At 40.0% G+C, this 19,868-nt stretch overlaps 1 protein-coding gene across 11 annotated transcripts in view; it reads right to left on the reverse strand.

The window, feature by feature from the left end:
- The window catches only part of MBTD1 (mbt domain containing 1), a 66,387-nt gene that overhangs the window by 27,975 nt on the left and 18,544 nt on the right, over positions 1–19,868 (reverse strand). For 5 of the 11 annotated variants that reach the window (XR_006411087.3, XM_026513180.4, XM_026513178.4 and 2 more), the window contains 4 exons: positions 13,947–14,148; positions 7,559–7,698; positions 6,144–6,258; positions 5,231–5,316 (listed from right to left, as the gene is read on the reverse strand). Coding sequence is in view for 10 of the 11 variants with exons in the window: in XM_026513173.4 (XP_026368958.1) it covers positions 5,231–5,316; positions 6,144–6,258; positions 7,559–7,698; positions 13,947–14,148 (543 nt within the window). In the remaining variant the exon portion in view is untranslated. The remainder of the gene's footprint in view (positions 1–5,230; positions 5,317–6,143; positions 6,259–7,558; positions 7,699–13,946; positions 14,149–19,868) is intronic. The other 6 variants (XM_026513181.4, XM_057317659.1, XM_026513179.4 and 3 more) reach the window with 4 other exon arrangements.

Below are 19,868 nucleotides of genomic sequence, written 5' to 3' on the forward strand. Positions count from 1 at the left end.
TTAAAAGGCAAGTAACGGGAAACAGGACTGCTTCAATTGAAAAGACTACAGTCTTGGGGGGCCTGGGTGGCTCAGATAGTTAAGCATCCAACTCTTGGTTTGGGCTCAGGTCATGATCTCAAGGTTGTGAGACTGAGCCCCATGTTGGGCTCTGGGTTCAGCACAGAGTCTGTTTAAGATTCTTTCCCACTCCCTCTCAGCATCTCCCCCAACTTGTGCCCTCTCTCTCTAAAATAAATAAGTAAAATAAAATCTTTAAAAAAAATAAAAATAAATTAAAAAAAAAAAAGACTACGGTCTTTCAAAAAAAATAAGAATACTTCAAAGCTCAATGTTCGGCATACATATCGATCAACTGGAGGCTCTCGTGTTCGAACATAAATTACTGGAAGAAAATCACCTGTGATCTCAGGACTGTATGCAGTGCGCCTAACTGGCCCTGATACTGCGGTCATAGTTTGGGTTTTTCCACAGTTAGGATAGATATAGATACTGCTTTTAGAGGCTGTGAAAAAATAGGAAATATATATAAAAAATAGAAAAAAATGTATATATATATATACACGCACACACACACACACACACACACACACACATATATACACATACTTGAGAAATGGAGTGTGAGTGTCACTGTATCTATATTTATTTATTTGTCTGATATATACCTATCTGTCTCTGCCCCTTGTTCCTGGCACAGAGCTCTTAAAACCTCTGTTATTTCCTAAGTGATAAGAGCACCAGGAGCATCTTTTGTTCTCATCGGTCTCTGACCCTGGTCCTGACATCGAGCTCCTAAATCCTTTGGAATCTCTTAAGTGATAGGAGCACTTTTGTTCTGATGAGGAGACTCTGGGTAGGCTCCTAGACAGCCTCAGGATGGGGGCTGGTTGCCAGCAAGACCAGCCTATGAGTAGAAGCTTAGAACCACTGGCCCCAGTCCCCATCCTCTGGGAAAGGGAGAGGGTGTGGAGACTGAGTTCATGACTGGTCAGATCTATACTATGAAGCCTTCATCAGAATCCCAAAATATAGGCTTCCCCTGCCACCCGAAAGTAGATAAAATCATAACTATAACTAAAAAACCTTTTTTAAGCCAAAATGGCATAAGGTGAGAAAGCACTTTCTGTTTCCGGAAAGCAAAAATCCGTTTCTGATTTCTTTTGGTTGGTGAAAACAGGTACTAATGCAGGCCTTTCGTAAAAGTGAAGTCGTGTAAAGCGGACTTTCGGACAGTGAAGGAAATCTGTATATGGGGTTCAGAGAGCTTCTGGGTTGGTGATCACATGGGGGTGCTAGGAGAGTGGCACACCCAGAGAGGGCATGAAGTTCCATGCCCTTTTTCACAACCTTGCCTTACCTATCTTTTCATCTGGCTGTTCACCTGTACTGTTTATTATACTTTACAATAAACCGGCAAATGTAAGGGTTTATCTCCCTGAGTTCTGTAAGCCATTCTAGCAAATTATTGAGCCCAAGGAGCACGTCATGGGAACCCTGATTTAGAGCCAGTTGGTCAGAAGCAGAGGTAACAACTGGGACTTTGGATTGGTATCGGACGTGGGGCTAGTCTTGTGGGACTGAGCCCTTAACCTGAGGGATATGATGCTAACTCCAGGCAGACAGTGTCAGAATTGAGCTGAATTGTCAGACACCCAGCTGGGGTTAGAGAATTCTCTGATGTGTGGAAAACCTGCTCACCTGGTGTCAGAAATACTGTGTGGTAGCAGTGCATGAGTAAAAGAAACACAGGAACGTTTTTCCTACGGGGGCTTACTTAAAAACTACATTAAAAACAAAACAAAACAAAACTAGAAAACTTTAAATTATGGAAAGCAGGGTAAAGCCCAAAACTGAAATATAATCTGGCTACTGAAAAAAGTAACAAGAGTTTCATTTACAACAAGAGATGGATGAGATGAACTAGATGATTTTTAAGATACTTTACAGTTTTGTGACCACATGATTTTGGATTAATTAAAAGTGTTATTACCTAATTCAGTGGTTTCCAACTTCTGAGACTGCCAAGGAAGGGGAAGCCAAGGATGAGAGCCAAGGCTCTGGCCACCCCACCCCACCCTTGCTAGATCAATCAGTGTAGCTTCCTCTTATCCTAACTATGTCTATTAGGGAAAAGAGTAGTAATTCTGAAGCTTAAACAACCAACCCACCCCCCAAAAAACAAAAACCAAAAGCCAAAAAAAAATGAAAAAGTCTCCAAACTACCACCTAGACAAAATTAAAGTTATACTAGACACATGGCAATCATGATATACAGATTCGAAGTAGGTATATTTAATAACAGCTGAAGCTCAATTTCCTTTGCTAATTATAAAAAATGTCAACATTGCTGTAACTGAGTGACTGAGTAGAAAGCAGTGTGCATTACTATAGCAACTATGAGAGAGGACATAGTCCTAGGATACACTTTGCAGAAACTTCATTCTTAGAAGTTTAAAGATAGACTGAGGAAAAAAGAGCTCCACTCCTGAAATCCTGTGATTTTAGAACTAATTACAATCATACTTAAGTGCCAGGAAATATAAAGTGTTTGTTTACCTGTGATCCTTACTCCAGAAGAGGTCGGGTTATGTTAAAGCAGCAAGGCACTCAAGGCTCTGACACTGCTCCCAGCCCCAATTCTTGGTTCAATCAGCATAGTTCTGTTTCCATGTTACACACTGAATGTTTCTTAAAATTATGTTTGAAAAAGAATCCCCCATGAGCAGGAAAAGGCTCCCAACCTGTGTGCAAGTTGGGGACAAGGCACATGTGGAGTCTGCAGGAAGTGGGCCTTACTGATGAACCAGTGTTAGGGCGGGGGTTTGAGTCTTAGAACATGAGAAGATGGATGAAACAAGGCAGAGCCTTGTGCTCCCAGCAGCACCTGACAACAGACTTTCTAAAGCCAAAGCCAGTAACTCTCCTTGGAGACCTAGAGAACTACTTGGGGGAAGAACTAGGAAGAGTCCTCTCTACAGGACAAAATCAAGTGTAGCATGAGGTCTGATGGAAACCAAATGGCTTCAAGTGAAGATGCTGGTTAAGGCAACAAAGCAAACTCATCTGTACTAAAATAAACTAAGAAATTACCGGTATCAGTTGCTTTCCTACTCGATGAGAAAAAGACAGTAAAGAAAGATGAGTGGAGCAGGAAGACACTGGGTGACAGATGCTGTGCTTCTGAGCGAGAAACGGGAGCCCGCACAATATCATTATTAATAATACAATAAGGCTAGCTGCTCTAATCTATATGATAGAACCCTTTAATCTTAAAAAAGCAGAGTTGAAAACAAAATCAGTTTCATTATTATAAGAGAGATTTTCTTACAAAGAACTTTAATAGACACGGACATGAAATAAAATATGCTTTTGGGATTTTGAAATGCCTTTAAAAAAATACGCTGACTACTTACATAACATAGCTTTACACAGTATATGGTATCAATATATACAAAGCCCCCAGAATATTAAATTAAAGGTAGGAAAAGAGATAAAGGCTATTCAGAAGAGACAACAAATGTTCCAGGTATCTGGGATGAAGGAGTTATAACTGAGAACTTAATGTGAGTTTGAGTTTCTCAAAAGCAGAAAGAACTATAGGGAGAGAAAGATCTGCTTTGCAATTCTCTTTAATGTTGCTGTTGCTGTGTATTTATTTAATCTATTTCACAAATGTGACACTACTATCCAACTTATGGTAAAGTACGTCACTATACTGTACACTGAATAAAGTATCTAGGATTGCACTTAGGCTGCTTTAGACAGCCAGCAGGACACCAGCTAAGGGATGAACATCTGTACTTCCAGGAAAAAAAACTAACAAGTGAATGAACTCAGCTTTAGTTTTTATTTCTACCACTGATTTCAGATGCTTGGCCTTGATCAAGAGTCTGTACTGGCCGTGAACAAATGAAAATGCATTTGGTTTTCCACAACAAGAACTCAAGCTCAGTTTTGTCCACATGCTGTTATCTAAAAGTGAAATCCTAACTTAACAAAATGTTCAGTGTAAGCAAAATTTCATTCATTAATTTTCTTTTCTTTTTTAAAAAAGATTTATTTATTTATTTGAAAGAGAGAGAGAGACAGCCAGTGAGAGAGGTAACACAAGCAGGGGGAGTGGGAGGGGAAGCAGCAGGCTCCCAGCAGAGCAGGGAGCCCGATGCGGGGCTCGATCCCAGGACCCTGGGATCATGCCCTGAGCCAAAGGCAGACGCTTAATGACTGAGCCACCCAGGCGCCCCATCATTCATTAATTTTCTAAATTCTCTTTTCTTTTTGTACATAGTCAGTAACAGACAGAATTTTTTTAATAGCAGATAAAACCTTTAAATATCAATTAAACTTGTAGTAAGGTCAAAAAAGTTTTGGAGAGAATAAATCATAGATCACTGAACAAAAAGGAAGAGGATCAAAAGGAACAAACTTATCTTCTGATAACTTTTTTTTTTTTAAGATTTTATTTATTTATTCAACAGAGATAGAGACAGCCAGCGAGAGAGGGAACACAAGCAGGGGAAGTGGGAGAGGAAGCAGCAGGCTCATAGCAGAGGAGCCTGATGTGGGGCACGATCCCACAACGCCAGGATCACGCCCTGAGCCGAAGGCAGACGCCCAACCGCTGTGCCACCCAGATGCCCCTCTGATAACATTTTTAACATAATTCTGAATTACTTCATATTCTCTGTAAGAATCTACTTGCCAAAAAGAACATCCTGCAAAGGGTTGTCCAGTATATATCACATTTTTCAGTTCACAACGCTCTATTACTAATAGTTCCTTCTTTGTTTTTGTGATTTTACCTTTGGAGACAAAAACATAACTGGAAGAAAGATCCTTCCTTTTCCGAATTACCAGGTCAGATCACAAAGATTTAGGTAACATGCACGATGGATGGTTTGTACTACACTGAGCCATACGACATTGCCAACACATGATATACAAAGCCAACAACTGTATATGGTTCAGTCTAACATGAAAATTGGAGGAGACTAGTACTTTTCCATATTTGAACAATTGCAAATTGTAATTTCTTTAAAGGATGCTTTTACTTGTAAAACTTCTAGAAATTATTTTTATTACGAATAAGTATAATAAAAAAGAAACATTTTTATGACAATGTATAAAATAAAGATCTTCTAAAGACAAGACATGTAGGTATTATTGTATCTTCAGCTTTAAACAATGACTAAGCATTTCAATAGGAGGTGAGAAATTCCATACTCACATGTTTAAAGCAGGTAACTGGAGCTGCTATAAAGCTATTGCTATTGATGTAGTTACCCCAGCTGAAGCCTTCCATGGAGACTGCTGCTGAAAAAAAATAAATTTAGATATATTACAATTCTCAAACCTGTTATTTACAAGAAAATGTGACATGATATAAAATTATCACCTTGAAAGAAAGTTTTCTTTTTTCCTGTAAAGATCTAACAACTTTTCTAAATAAACATGAACTTTTGCATAGATCATTATCTGCAAACAAACAGCAGTTTAAGTCTTCCATACATAGCATAAGCTGCTTGGGAAGTGAAATAAGAAAGAGCTCTTCAGTAATCAGCAGCAAAGAACAGCTTAGAGCAGAAGTGTTCAAGGAACGCCATGGGTGCTTTTGGGTTTTTATTCCCATGCAGCTTTTACTAGGTACCTCAATGAGATCTCTATCCAGTATCTGCCACTGATACCTTCACGAGGGTTTTTCATTGCTTTACTCCCTGCTACGTCTCCCTGCTTCTGCTCTGTAGAATTTTCTATTAGAAACGATCCTTTCCTCAATCTTCCTCTTACTACTCTCTTCTCCCCACTCCCTTCAAAGCCTGCTAAATGCCCTATTTGCTTTTTATCTCCACAATGCTCCCCACCAGCCACAGCATAGAGAACCTGTACAGAGAAAATAATAAGCCAAATAAAAAATGTTAAAGATACTGCCCCAAGCACTATGGACTTGTGAACACAACTACTCTCTTCTAGAATAACTTATTGAAACCAAAACCATCATCAGGAAGCCTAATGTCATAATGAATGTACTTGTAGGGCCTAGAAATAGCTTAGTTAACAAAATCCAAAATTAAAATGTCATTAACTCAAACTAGATGAATCAGTATCAAATATTTTACCTCCATTACATTCACCGATATTACCTGCTTTAGTCTTTGCTTGATTTTGCAAGGTAGCTTGATACTGAGCATATGCGGCTAGTTTAGCAACTAAAGGTTGTTTCTGAAGAACTTTTGCTTTCTTTGTTGGAGGCTTACCCTAAAACAAGAGGAGTTAAGTAAATAGGATTCTTTTTCATCCACCCCCCCCCCACCGAAAAAATTAACCTGATTGCATACTACTCATTCTGCTTAAGTAACATCAAGGGTTTAGAAAATTATTAAAGCAGAGGAAACATACAAGGAATTTTAACATGAGAAATGTTTTCCGGAGTTCTGCTACAATGTAGATATCTAACATGGGTAGCAGAGCTGACACAGACTAAATAGCAATATGCAAATTAATATGTTAATAAAAAATTATATCCCATAAGATGTTAAAATACAGGCTGTGGTGGATACTTGATTCCTTCTTATACTAGATAAAACCAGTGGTTATTCACTCATGCAGGTTGCCAAGCATTGCTATTTATATGGTAAGAGAAGATAATTTAATGTTTAAAGAGCAAGTGACTGAGGTTTATACCTTTAGTGCTAACGCAAAAGATCAATGACAAAATGATCATGGGCCAAATTCACAGTGTGACAAACTGCCATCCATTTGGGTATAGACCACTGCTCAGGATCTTACGTACTGTCTATCTGAAATACAGAAATACATCTAAGTGATGTATTTCCTTAATTTGGGGAATGTATATCATCCTTTCAGTGTTATGTAATGATCACAACAAGTTAAAGGAGAGTAAGATAAATGTGATCAAATATATTACAGAAATCAGTTAAATGCCTTAAAAACATTGTTTATATGCTACAAGAGTAACAACTTAGTCAAACGGTCAAATCTCCATTTTGTTGGCATTGATGTGCATTTAAAGAAAGACGAATTTCTTTTTATACCATGAACGTTTTCAAAAAGGTGAGTTGGATTAACCAAACACATTTGTTCAAGGTATCAAATCGGTTGCAATCAAAAGTACAAAGCAAAGATGATGGAGAAATAATACCAAAGGGTAAGTCATTTCCCCCCAAAATACTGAATGAATCTACCTTGATGTTAACTCAAAAGAAAACAAGGGGGAAAAATGGCCTCAGTTTCTGTATATAACAAGGTGTTTATTATATTTCTATTTATTTAGAAAAAGAGCAAGTATTTTTCATTCACTTATACACACAGTTCCTAGTTTACTTTGGATAGCATACCTTGTCTGTTTATAAGAGCTGTTCAATTTTATAGACTGAGCAAACTCTGGGGACCACATATTTCAAAAAAAAAGTGTGGGGTATAAAGTGGTAAATGGCCAACTGGGTGGAAGTGGAGTGCAGTGAATCACAATCAAATGACAGATAAACAGTGAAAGCCATAGAAATAACAGATATAAAGAATAAGAAGGTTTCTGTACCGTTACCTGAAGTCTGGCCAAAATGCTTGCCTTCTTGGAGTTTGACGAATAGCTTCGTGAACATGAAACGCTACAGAAACGCTTTGTTTTGGAGTAAAAAGCATCTCGCACACCAACCATCCCACACATTTCACAGGTAGCTAATTAAGAAAATAAAAACACTGGTGTCATGATCATATAAGAAAACCATTTTTCACCTAACAGTTTTAATAACTTAGTATCCAAAGGTTTGAATTTCAACATTAAACCGACAGGAAATGTCTTCTGTTACACAAATGATGGAAAACCCTCCACAAAAGTTAGAGAAAAGACTGGTATGATGCCATGGCTACGGCTCCAGAGAGTCTGACCATAGCTCGAAGTCTAACAGGCTTTCCAAAGGGTCTAAACCCACAAATACAAAGCAGATCCCACTTCCACGTCCTTAGTGCTCACCACGTGCCGGGCATTTTCACATACACTAAGAGCTCTAGCCTTCTGAAAGGATTATAAACAAAAGATGAAAAGAAGTGCAACGCAACCGAGGATTAACACAGACAGCAACCTAGAAAGAGCCAAGTCTTGGAAAAATGCTAAGGGTAATACACAGATTTTTCAAGTTACGTTCAGAGGACAAGAAGGAAAGGACGGGTTCAAAGCTTGAGATAAATGCTTGATTATTCCCTTTGATAACAGGAAAACAAGACTGACTACTAATGTGCCTCTTTAGTAAATTCACATACTGGACAACAATCTGAAAGGCAGAATCAGAAGAAGGGTCACAAGGACTGAATAAATAAACAGATATGTACCTGGGAGTGGGACTGCTAGGTTATGACAGTTCTAGTTTCAATTTTTTTGAGGAATCGCTCTACCTATTGTGTTCTGTAATGGCTATATACCAATTTACAGTCCCACCAGCAGTGTGTAAGAGTTTCCCTTTCTGCACATCCTCACCAACATTTGTTATCTCTTATCATTTTGGTAAGTCATCCCAACAGGTGTAAAGTGGCATCTCATTATGGTTTTGATCAGTATTTTCCTGATAATTAGTGATGCTGAGCCCTTTTCATGTACCTGTAGGCCATCTGTATGTCTTCTTAGGAAAAATGTCTATTCAGGTCCGTGTCCATCTTTTATTTGGATTGGGTTTTTTTGCTACTGAGTTGTAGGAGTTCTTTATCAGGTATGATTTGCAAATATTTTTTTTCCCATTCTGTAAGATGCCTTTTCAATTTACTGCTTCCATTACTGTGCAGACCTCCTTGGTTTGATGTAGTCCTATTTTTGCTTTTGTTACCTCTGCTTTTGTGTCTAAACCAAGAAATCACTGCCAAGACCAGTGTCAAAAAGCTTTTCCCCTATGTTTTCTTCTGGTTTTTTAGTTTTAGGTTTTACATTGAAGTTTAATCCATTTTAAGTTGATTTTTGTTGAGTGGTGTAAGACAAGGATCCAGTTTCACTCTTTTGCATGTGCATATCCAGTTTTCCCAAAACCATTTATTTAAGAGATTGTCCTTGCTCTATTCTGTATTCTTGGTGCCCTTGTCAATAATTAGTTGATTGATAATCAGTATTTCAAGCAGATATCTGCATTGCATGTTCACTGTAGCATTAGTCACAAAAGCCAAGATAATGAAAACACTTAAATGCCTTTGATAGATGGAGATATAAAATGTGGCATATATATACATATATAAAATATTATTCATTGTAGCAGACTATTATTCATTCACAAAAAAAAGAAGGAAATCCTGCCATTTGTGACAACATGGTTAAACCTGGAGAGCATATGCTAAGTCAAATAGTGTATGGGATTATTTACATGTGGATTCCTAAAAAAAAAAAAAAAAAAGCCGATTTCATAGAAACAGAAAATAGAACAGTGACTGACAGAGGCTGGGGGGAAGGTGACATGTAGGTCAAACAGTAAAAGTTTCAGTTATAAGAAAAGTAAATTGTGAAGATCTAACATACAGCATGGTAACTATAGTTAATAATACTGTAGGGCATATTAGAAAGTTGCTGGGAATAGACATTGTGTTCTTTTCCACCGCCCTACACAAAAAAGGAAAGCTAACTATATGAAGCGATGGATAGGTTATTTGTTTTGATCTTGGTAATCATTCCCCAACATATACATATATATATATATATATCAAATCATCACATTGTACACATGTTAAATACATACAACCGTATTTGTCATTTGTTCCTCGAAAGAGGGGAAAAAAACCCAAACAAACCAGAAAGTAACACAGCAAATAACTGCCTGAGTGGGCTCAAATCTCCACCCAAACAGTTAAACTGGAGGGACCTGTAGTTTAACCAGTACTTAGAAATCTATCGAGAAATCATGGAAGAAAGATAAGGTACCACCGGATTAGAGATGAAGAAAGAGTGTTTAAGGAGAGAAAAAACTAAATGGTTTTCTGTGGAAAAAATTACAGAACAGTTAATTAAAAAGGTCTGTAACCATCTAGGTAAAAAGTTGGGATCCCTTGGGACAGTGACTCTTTGTCAAGAATTATACGTATCAAACTATAATTCCCACAACTAGGATGTAAACTCCACCAGGGCAGGGACTACTCTCTATTGTTTCCTCTGCATCTCCAGTATTTAAAATAGACCCGGGCACATATAAAGTTTCAATAAACCTTATTTCCTTTTGTGATGAGATTACTGGATTGGTATAACTAAACCATGGCGAGAGTACAGAGTTGACCCTGGAATAACATGGGTTTGAACTGCATGGGTTCGTCCATCTACATGTGGATTTTTTTCAATAAATATGATACGGTACTGTAAATATATCTTCTCTTTCTTGTGATCGTCCTAAAAATGTTTTCTTTTCTCTAGCTTACTTTATTCTAAGAATACATTATATAATATAAAAAAACATACAAAATGTGCGTTAATCGACTGTTAATGTTATCACAAGGCTTCTGGTCAACAGTAGGCTATTAGTAATTAAGTTTTTGGGGAGTCAAAAGTTACACACGGATTTGACTGTGTGCTCCTGGAGGTTCGACTGTATATAAACAGGAGATGATACTTTTTTTTATTTTTATTTTTTTTAAGAATTAACACATTTGATAAAATCTCTCTTGCAGCTTTGTCAATAATGATTGAGAAATTTAAGGTGAAGTAGAAGACATCTAGGTAGGTTTTAACGGACTGGATGACCACACCTGGTGGGTCCTGAGATAAATGACAGGAAGGGTTTTTTGTTTTTTTTTTTAAGATTTTATTTTTAAGTAATCTCTACACCCAATGTGGGACTTAAACCCACAACCCCATATCAAGAGTTGCATGCTCTACTGACTTCACCAACCAGGCACCCCCAGTTTTTTTTTTTTTTTTTTGAAGTTTATTTTTCAGTAACCTCTACACTCAATGTGGGGCTCAAACTCATGGCCCTGATACCAACAATCACAGGCTCTTCCGAGTGAGCGAGCCAGGTGCCCCAGTGATGGGAAGTTTTTTGATATGGCTTGCAGGACTCTGTACCAGGCCCTGTGCTACTCGACTTTTTAATCAAAAGATAAGAATATGACCTACAGGGCATTATCATCAAATCTGCAAATGGCATAAAACTAGAATATTATACAACACAACCTTCAACATTAAATGACAGAATTAGAAATAAAAAATTTCTAAGACGACCAAAATTTAGTAAGAAACAGGTTATGTGGAATTATTTATTTATTTAGGGGTGGGGGAGGGGACAGGGAGAGAGAATCTTAAGCAGGCTGGACTCAGGGCTAGATCTCATGACCTGAGTTGAAATCAAGAGTCAGACGCTTAACTGACTGAGCCACCCAGGCGCCCCGGAATAATTTAAAGTCTTAAGCCTTGTATTTAAAAAATCAACTGCAGGGGCGCCCGCGTGGCTCAGTTGGTTAAATAGCTGCCTTCGACTCAGGTCATGATCCCAGGGTCCTGGGATTGAGCCCCGTGGTGGGCTCCCTGTTCAGTGGGGCGTCTGCTTCTCCCTCTCCCTCTGTTCCTCCCCCTTCCCCCCAATTGTGCGTGGGCACTCTCTCAAATAAATAAATAAAATCAACTGCAGCTGGAAAGGGGCCAGAACTTGGCAAATCTCCAAAGGAAAGGCCTCAGAAGCTTTTGTCTACAAATCCAGAGCCTGTCCGGCTGAGGGGGACTGGGGAAGCGCCCAATTCTTACCAGATATCCTGCCACACTCAGAGGCAGGTCTCCCGGGACCAGCACAGTGTGTAGCTCAACCAGTGTCCCAAGGGAAACCTCTGCAGCCACCATACTTGCTGCACATCACCTTGATGGGACAGGCCTGGGGAGGTCGGCACCGGCCCTCTGCCCTTAGACGGATGGCCAGGCCTCCAAACCCGGCTCTTGGCTGCTAAGGTTCTGTGACAGTTATCGGAGCAGAGACCACTGCTACTCTGCTTCCCTTCATCAAGAGAGCCATTAAGAGAAATGTGAAGCTGATTTCATCAATGAGGCCCACCTACAGCCCCACCCTGGGAGTAAGCTAGAAATCACTCCTGGGTCCCCTTCAGGCCCTGAATCATCTTTCAATTTTAAAATCAGAATGGCGTCATGGCGGACTCCCTTCTGAGTCTCAGTGGTATCAAACAAGGCTGGATCCTACTCCCATTCAGTGTTCTCCGGCATCCCTGGCATCCCTGGCGTATGTAGCCCCACATGGGGCTTCTGGGGATAGTTCCTCTGATCCTTGCCTTCAGGCCAGCCCGCCTAGCAGGTAGCCTCATCCCAACTGCAGAGACGGGAAAACACGCTCAGTGGGTTAGAAGCCCGCCCAAGGCCAAAAATTTAACTCCATATCTGCCTGATCCACCTTCTTTCCCCTGTGCCCTAGTCTTTGTGATGTCCTTGGAGATGACCTTGTCTGACTCCCGACTGAAGTGGGAGTGTGTCCTTCAGCTTTTGCCAATAGGAAGCCTCTTTGCTGACAGCAAGTACCAGAAGCCAGGACCTTGTGGGAGGCCCTTGGTGAGCACTGACTGATTTAAAAATATGTTTTCAGACACTGCAGGCTCCAAAATGGTTGTATTTCCAGATCTTTCATCTCTCCGCGATGTTTCCTGTGGTTGGTCACCTACGTGCCTGCCTCAATTGAATGGCTCAGCATTATTCCTTCAAAGCCCTACCTTCCAACCTTTGCTAGTATAGTTCCCTCATTTCACAGGCTCCTCCCACACTTTCCACCTTTGTCCTTCAAAGCCAACTTGCCCTGTGAAACCCTCCCTGGTTCCACCCAGTGAGAATTCATCACCTGCCCTTCATGCTCTCATGGCCCTTGCTTGTGCCTTCCTAAAAGTATATTCAGATCAGCCTCGTATCATTTATTAAAAAAATAGAGAGCTAGGGTGCCTGGCTAGCTTAGTTGGTGGCTCAGGTGACTCTTGATCTTGGGGTTCTAAATTCAAGCCCCACGCAGGGTGGAGAGATTATTTAAAAATCTTAAAAAAAAAAGTCAACTGCAAATGCACAAAATCGTTTAATTGGTTAACTGGTATAGCTGTAGAAAAGATTAAAGAATTTCAGCTATATGCAAAATCAGTATTACTTTCAAAAAAGCTAGAGTAATGCTGTGGCATGGGTGGAAACACAGTGTCCTGAAAAAGGAAGTGAAGGCGGAACTACCTTCTGCCCTAATTACATAGGTGATCAGCCATTTGCCTGAGGTGCTTTCCAGGATACGGGACTTTAATCCTAAAAACAGGACAGTCTCAGGCAAGACAGGACAAGCTGTCACCGTACCACCATGTAATCCAAGTATGCCCGGAAGACGGTGAGCAGGACACACTGATGAATTAAAATCACCGTGATATTATGAGAAATCACCGAAGCAACCAGAGTTATTCAAGAGTGTTCCAGTGTGAAGGGAGATCATCGTAACAAGGATTAGAATTATTCTGTGTACCTTTAAAAGGCAAATTAGGACCCAAAGACAAAATGTAGAGCACAGATAATTTTGGTGCAATATAAAGGATATTCTGGTAATTACAGATACGTTATCACTGTAAGTGTTAAAATAGAAAACTTCCCATGAGGAATTTTTGTAGAGGAGAGAGACTTTCCCCTGGAAGTGTCTGTCAACTCTATAAGCCGGTGATCCTACACACTTTCGTTACACACGGATTTACTACCTAATGACTGAATTTATGTCCACATTATGCTTCTCAGTAGCCCTTTGTTTTAATTTTGTTCTACATGCCTTCTGCCAGAATACGGCAGGTAGGAAGAAAAAGAGATCAAACAGAGATCTTATCTGCAACTGTAAGTTTCAGACTGTGTTTCTTTTTTCCTTGAAAAAATTCGAAGGAAGGGAAATGACCGAAGAAATGGAACTGATACAGAAGCTCTGACACGAGCCGAGGAACAGAAGAAGGCTGCGAGCACTCACCCATGCCAGATTTACCGTCCGGGTATGTGTACACTTGTCCATTGTTTTTGATAATTGGGAGGTTAGAAGGTAAAGGAGCAACTTCTTCTTCACTCTCCTCAGAGCTGGAGCTGCTACTCGTGTCCTCACTGCAGCTGTCATAACCGTCAAACATCCCGAATGAGTCTCTTCTTTTCCTTTCAGAGCGTGAAGAATGTTCAGTCTTAAAAGTAGAAGAAATCAATAATACATGACACAGCACGGATACACCCCCCCACCCCCCAAAGAACTTAGTTCAGATTGTGGTAAGTGGTATCTGAAAAATGAAGATCTAGCCCTCAGAAATGATAATTTTATTCTGTAAGAAAATGTTTGCTTCAAAACAGAGGCTTCCCTTTCTACAAGGTGCAAGTTTATTAGCTCCCATGTTAGCTAATAAGAACGTCAACAGTGACAGCAAGAACGGGGTAGGATCAGAAGATCACCACGTAATTTAAGCTTTGACAGAAACTAGGTGGGTCACTTCTCTATAAAAAAGGAGATTGGGGCGCCTGGTAGCTCAGTCGTTAAGCATCTGCCTTCAGCTCAGGCCATGATCCCAGGGTTCTGGGATCGAGCCCCACATCGGGCTCCTCCGCTGGGAGCCTAGCTTCTTCCTCTCCCACTCCCCCTGCTTGTGTTCCCTCTCTCGCTGGCTCTCTGTCAAATAAATAAATAAGATCTTAAAAAAAAAAAAAAGATTGGATGATTTTTTAAAAAATTGTGGTGAAATACATAATAAACCGATGATTTCTCAATTTGCCTTTCAGCTCTGAAACTATAGGTTTCTACAATAATTTAGAGCATCCAGAAAATATATAGATGCTTTTAAAAATCACTGCTAAGAGCTCTGGAGGGATTAATTGGGGATTTTTAAATTTTAGAGATAATTTACAGATATTAACCATTTAAAAAATAATAGAAGATGACATTTGTACATATGTAACCCTATCTCATTTTTTTCCTTAACATGAACAGTGGTTAAAAAAAATTCCAAGTATCTCAAGCTAAACATTATTTTCTTTTCAAAGGAAAAGCACAAAGACGCTACATTATCTTCAGTGAATGCTGCACATTTGCTCCTCCAAAAAGATATGCCCTCTCTCAAAGCCACCCCAAACCTCCAAAAAGTAATATTGCCAACTCCAACCTTTCCTGAAATACACTGCAGAACTTCAAGTTTAGTGAGAAGAAAGGAAAAGAAAATAGGAAAATAAAGAGCAAAAATAATCTTCAGGAAAAAATAATCTAAAAGGAAATAGAAGCAACATAGGAACCAAAAGAAAACTTCAAAAAAAAAAAAAAAAAGACATAAACACACTGTGAGTTACAACTAGAGTGAAAAGTTACCAACCAAAGAATCTTTAGAGTTTGGTATCTATCCTATTCTTTTGGTTCAGTTAGTGTTTTTTGGTATCATTTTACACTTTATGCACAGTTTCTTTCCTGGCTAGTTTAACTTCTTACCATGACCAATAACAAAGCTGAAATCTGTTACCTAAAGCCTGACAAAATAAAACCAAGCAGACGCATCTCTTAGTTTGAGAGACTGAGCTATTATTTTCAGGTATGCAGGTATGGAACATTGTACTAAGATGGGAAACTGATTTTCACATGTATCAGGTGTAACTATGAAAGTGACAAAATCAGTTTCTTAATCCACACAATGGTAATATTTTTTACCCTAATGAATACTCTCTTTTAAGAAGGCTCCTTAGGAGACTCTATACCTGCTACAAACGCTGTTGCCACAACCTCCAACTTCTTACAGTACTCTTCTAGACCTCTCTTTTAGATCCAATTTTTTTTTTTTTAAAGATTTTATTTATTTATTCGACAGAGATAGAGACAGCCAGCGAGAGAGGGAACACAAGCAGGGGGAGTGGGAGAGGAAGAAGCAGGCTCACAGCGGAGGAGCCTGATGTGGGGCTCGATCCCATAACGCCAGGATCACGCCCTGAGCCGAAGGCAGACGCCCAACCACCGTGCCACCCAGGCGCCCCTTAGATCCAATTTTAAAAAGAAAAACGTATTGTGTGTGGATACTTTGTAATCATTCCGTTACCCTCAACAGTTTTCCCCAGCTTGATTACCCATCTTATTTAACAGATTTGGTTCTGAATAACTTGCAGGTATTTAAAAAAAAAAAATCAAAGGTATTTTCAAAAGAATCAAAATCTGCTACCACCAGATTTCAAAAGAATAAGATTCTGAGGGCAATGCTAAAACAAAGTCTAGCAACATTCTGAACTGATAAGATGATAGAATGGGACAGTCCTTGTCTCAGTGAAGGGTGGTGCTAACAGCACAGAACTTGCACAGCCCTAGATTTGAGTCTCGACTTTGCCCTTCGTTAGCTGTGAACTCAGCTGTGAAACAAGTTATGAGCTGCTTCTCCTATTCATTCAACATTCAACAACATTTATCAAGCATTTGTGTGTCTCACAGTAGCAGAGGCTAAAGACACCGTAGTGTACAGAGCAGACAAGATTCATGCTTTTCACAAAGGTTACCAGTCTACTGGCAGGAGGAATCCAAGCAAGGCCATGTGAAGGCAGAGTCAAACTGTGCCAGGAGTAGTCAGCTAAGATTCAGGGGTGAGGAAAGGCTTTGGTGAGATAAGACCCCGACGCCAAAAAAGGCAGCCAATTGAATATCTGGTGCTGGGATGTTCTAGGCAAAGTAAAGAACAAGACAAAGGCTTTCAGGTTGGAATATACTTGGTACACTGAAAGGCCAGCGTGGCTGGTGCCCTGCGTGAGAGGTGTAGGAGATGGGGCTGAAGGAGGATATAGAGGCCACATCATGAGGACCCTTGAAGGCCAGGGTAAAGAAGTGATATTCTTTTTTCCTGAGGGCAATGGAAAGACATTATGAAATATTTATCAGTGTCTAGGATGCACGCTTAATAAATACTGGCTAGAATTTTAAGTTCCAGTAGATTCATATAGCCAACGTCCACGCAGAGATGGTTATACCCATAGTTTTCATATAAGCTTGTCCGCTTTACAGCTAGCTCAGTTAGCAGCTAATGCATATTTATTGACCCTTAAATGTCAGTGTAGAATATCTTTTTTTTTTTTAAAGATTATATTTATTTATTTGACAGAGATAGAGACAGCCAGCGAGAGAGGGAACACAAGCAGGGGGAGTGGGAGAGGAAGAAGCAGGCTCATAGTGGAGGAGCCTGATGGGGGGCTCGATCCCACAATGCCGGGATCACGCCCTGAGCCAAAGGCAGACGCCCAACCGCTGTGCCACCCAGGCGCCCCTGGTGTAGAATATCTTATTCGGACTCTACTTGTCAGTGACTATAACCTTGCAATTTCAGGGGGTCAACAATTACAAACAGCTTGGTTTCAACATTGCAGGCTGTTAACCTTAAAAAAAATAAAATTATCATGGTCAAATACATTTGCAAAGTTTTCCTTATTTCAAGGCCTCTTTAAACCTTTAATATGCTTATGAACATTATGATAAGTTAAGAGGGATATATAGTATGCAGTCTTTTCCAAAGCATCTTCAGGGACTAATGATCTAGAGAAAAGCTCTCTAACCTTCTCCATAGTTTCAGCACGCACAGAAAATGATCATCTATACAACGCAAGGGTTATAAGCCCCTGAATGTACCCAGTCTGAGGTCTCTGACTATCCCAAGTATTGCAGGGATAAATTATCTTGACAAATCCAGAACACACTAGTTGGGAAGCTATATTCTACTTGGTAAATGGTGTTCCTTCAGTATTTTTTTCTTAGATTAGGACAGAATATTCATGAACTATACATATGAGCTGTAACCAACTTACTCTATGTTAAACTTACCATTTACTGCAGGGGAACTTAACTGGAAATCCCTGCATCAGACCAAAATCCCTAAGGGGGCTGCAACTTCAATCAAAGGGTAGGAAGAAAAAAAATCTGACTACATTCAAAAGAAGACCTCAAGTGAGCCTTTTTTGCCCATGCTGGGTGGAGAGGCTACTCTGGGATTTTAAAACCACAGGCGGCCTGCTCTCCTGTACCTCTGAGGATATAACTTACACTATCCTAGATGGTTAGGAAATCCCCAGCTCAAGACATTAAAGTAGTTCCAGGCCACTAGTGCCCCATGACACCCAGCAAAAGCATCCTAAATCATTTCAGGAAATAATCACCTATAATTCAGGCCTTTCAGCATTCCCACAGATTTGATCAAGTATTAGTACACAGTAAGTATCAAACACATGATAAGCAATCCATCACAAGTATCAGCAGAAATAGATCAGGAATCCCAAATAGGCACTGAAATTGCTAGACAGAGTATAAAAGAACTATTCAAGAACTGTTTGTTTTTTTTTTTAAAGATTTTATTTATTTGGCACAGAGAGAGGGGCAGGCAGAGGGAGAGGAAGAAGCAGGCTCCCCGCTGAGCAGAGAGCCTGACGTGGGACTCAATTCCAGGACCCTGGGACCATGACCTGAGCTGAAGGTAGATGCTTAACCGACTGAGCCACTCAGGCACCCTAAGAACTGTTTAAGAAGAAATAAAAAGGGGCACTTTGGTGGCTCAGTCGGTTAAGTGTCTGACTCGTGAATTCAGCTCAGGTCATGATCTCATGGTTGTGGGACTGAGTCCTGCATTGGGTTCCTCGCTTGGCAGGAAGTCTGCCTGAGATTCTCGCTCCTGTCCCTCTGTGCCATCCCCCTCCCCACACGCACACATGCGTGTGCATGTGCTCTTCTCTCTCTGAAATAAATAAACCTTAAAAAAAAGAAAAATATTATTAAAGAATGGGCAAAGGAATAAAAAGCAATCAGGCAGACCTGAAAAGAACCAAATGTAACTTCTGTAAATGAAAAATATAACTGCTATAATGAAAAAAAAAAAAAAAAACCACCCGCCACCAAAACACCTCAATAGATGGGTTGAATAGCAGATCAGACATGGCCGAAAAAGAAATGGGGAAATGGAGGATAAACATTAAGAAAAAACCCAAAACACAGCAAAGAAATACAGAAACATAGAAAAGAGGTTAAAAGAGCATAAAATGTAAAGATCTAATAAATGTCTAATGTGACTTCTTGAAGGAGAGAACATGGAGATGCTGAATGAAAAGACTGAGAATTCTGCAAAAACACTGGAAGCAAATTCAGACAGAACTATCACATATATTAAACACAAGAAAAAGAAAACCACATTTAAACAGATCACAGTACCAGTGCGCAACACCAGAATGAAGATTTAAAAAGGGACCGATCACCACGTGAATCTCACTCATCAAGAAGTCCAACCTCAGGCTCATTCAGTCCGATCAGCAGCTTAGTGATAGAAAGGCAAGCATCACCAGTCATTTAAGAAAGGCCTCTGGGGGGCTCAGTCGGTTGGGTGTCTGCCTTCAGGTTGGGTCATGATCCCAGGTCCTGGGATAGAGCCCCAAGTCAGGCTCTCTGCTCAGCAGGGAGCCTGCTTCTCCCTCTCTCTCTCCCTTCCCTCTGCCCCTGCTCGTGGGCTCTCTCTCACTCAATCTCTCAAAGGAATAAGTAAAATCTCAAAAAAAAAAAAAAAAAAAAAAAAAAAAAGAAGAAAGAAATAAAGGCCTCTGAGAATGTGAAAGACCAAAAGAAATCTTCATGAAAAAAGAATCTATGATGAAACAGAAGCAATGTAAGGAGCAAAAAAAAACAAAACAAAAAAAACAAAAAACCCACAAAAAAACAAAAAGCCCCTTCAAAAACGAAATTAACAGGGCACCCGGGTGGCTCAGTTGGTTAAACGTCTGCCTTTGGCTCAGGTCATGAACATGAATCTGGGGTCCTGGGATTGAGCCCTGCATCTGGCTCCCTGCTCCATGGGGAGTCCACTTCTCCCTCTGCCCCTCCCCCCCACCTCACGCTTGCTCTCTCCCATAAGTAAATTAAAACAAA

This window comes from Ursus arctos, unplaced genomic scaffold (assembly GCF_023065955.2).
Source record: "Ursus arctos isolate Adak ecotype North America unplaced genomic scaffold, UrsArc2.0 scaffold_24, whole genome shotgun sequence".
Lineage (NCBI taxonomy): Eukaryota > Metazoa > Chordata > Mammalia > Carnivora > Ursidae > Ursus > Ursus arctos.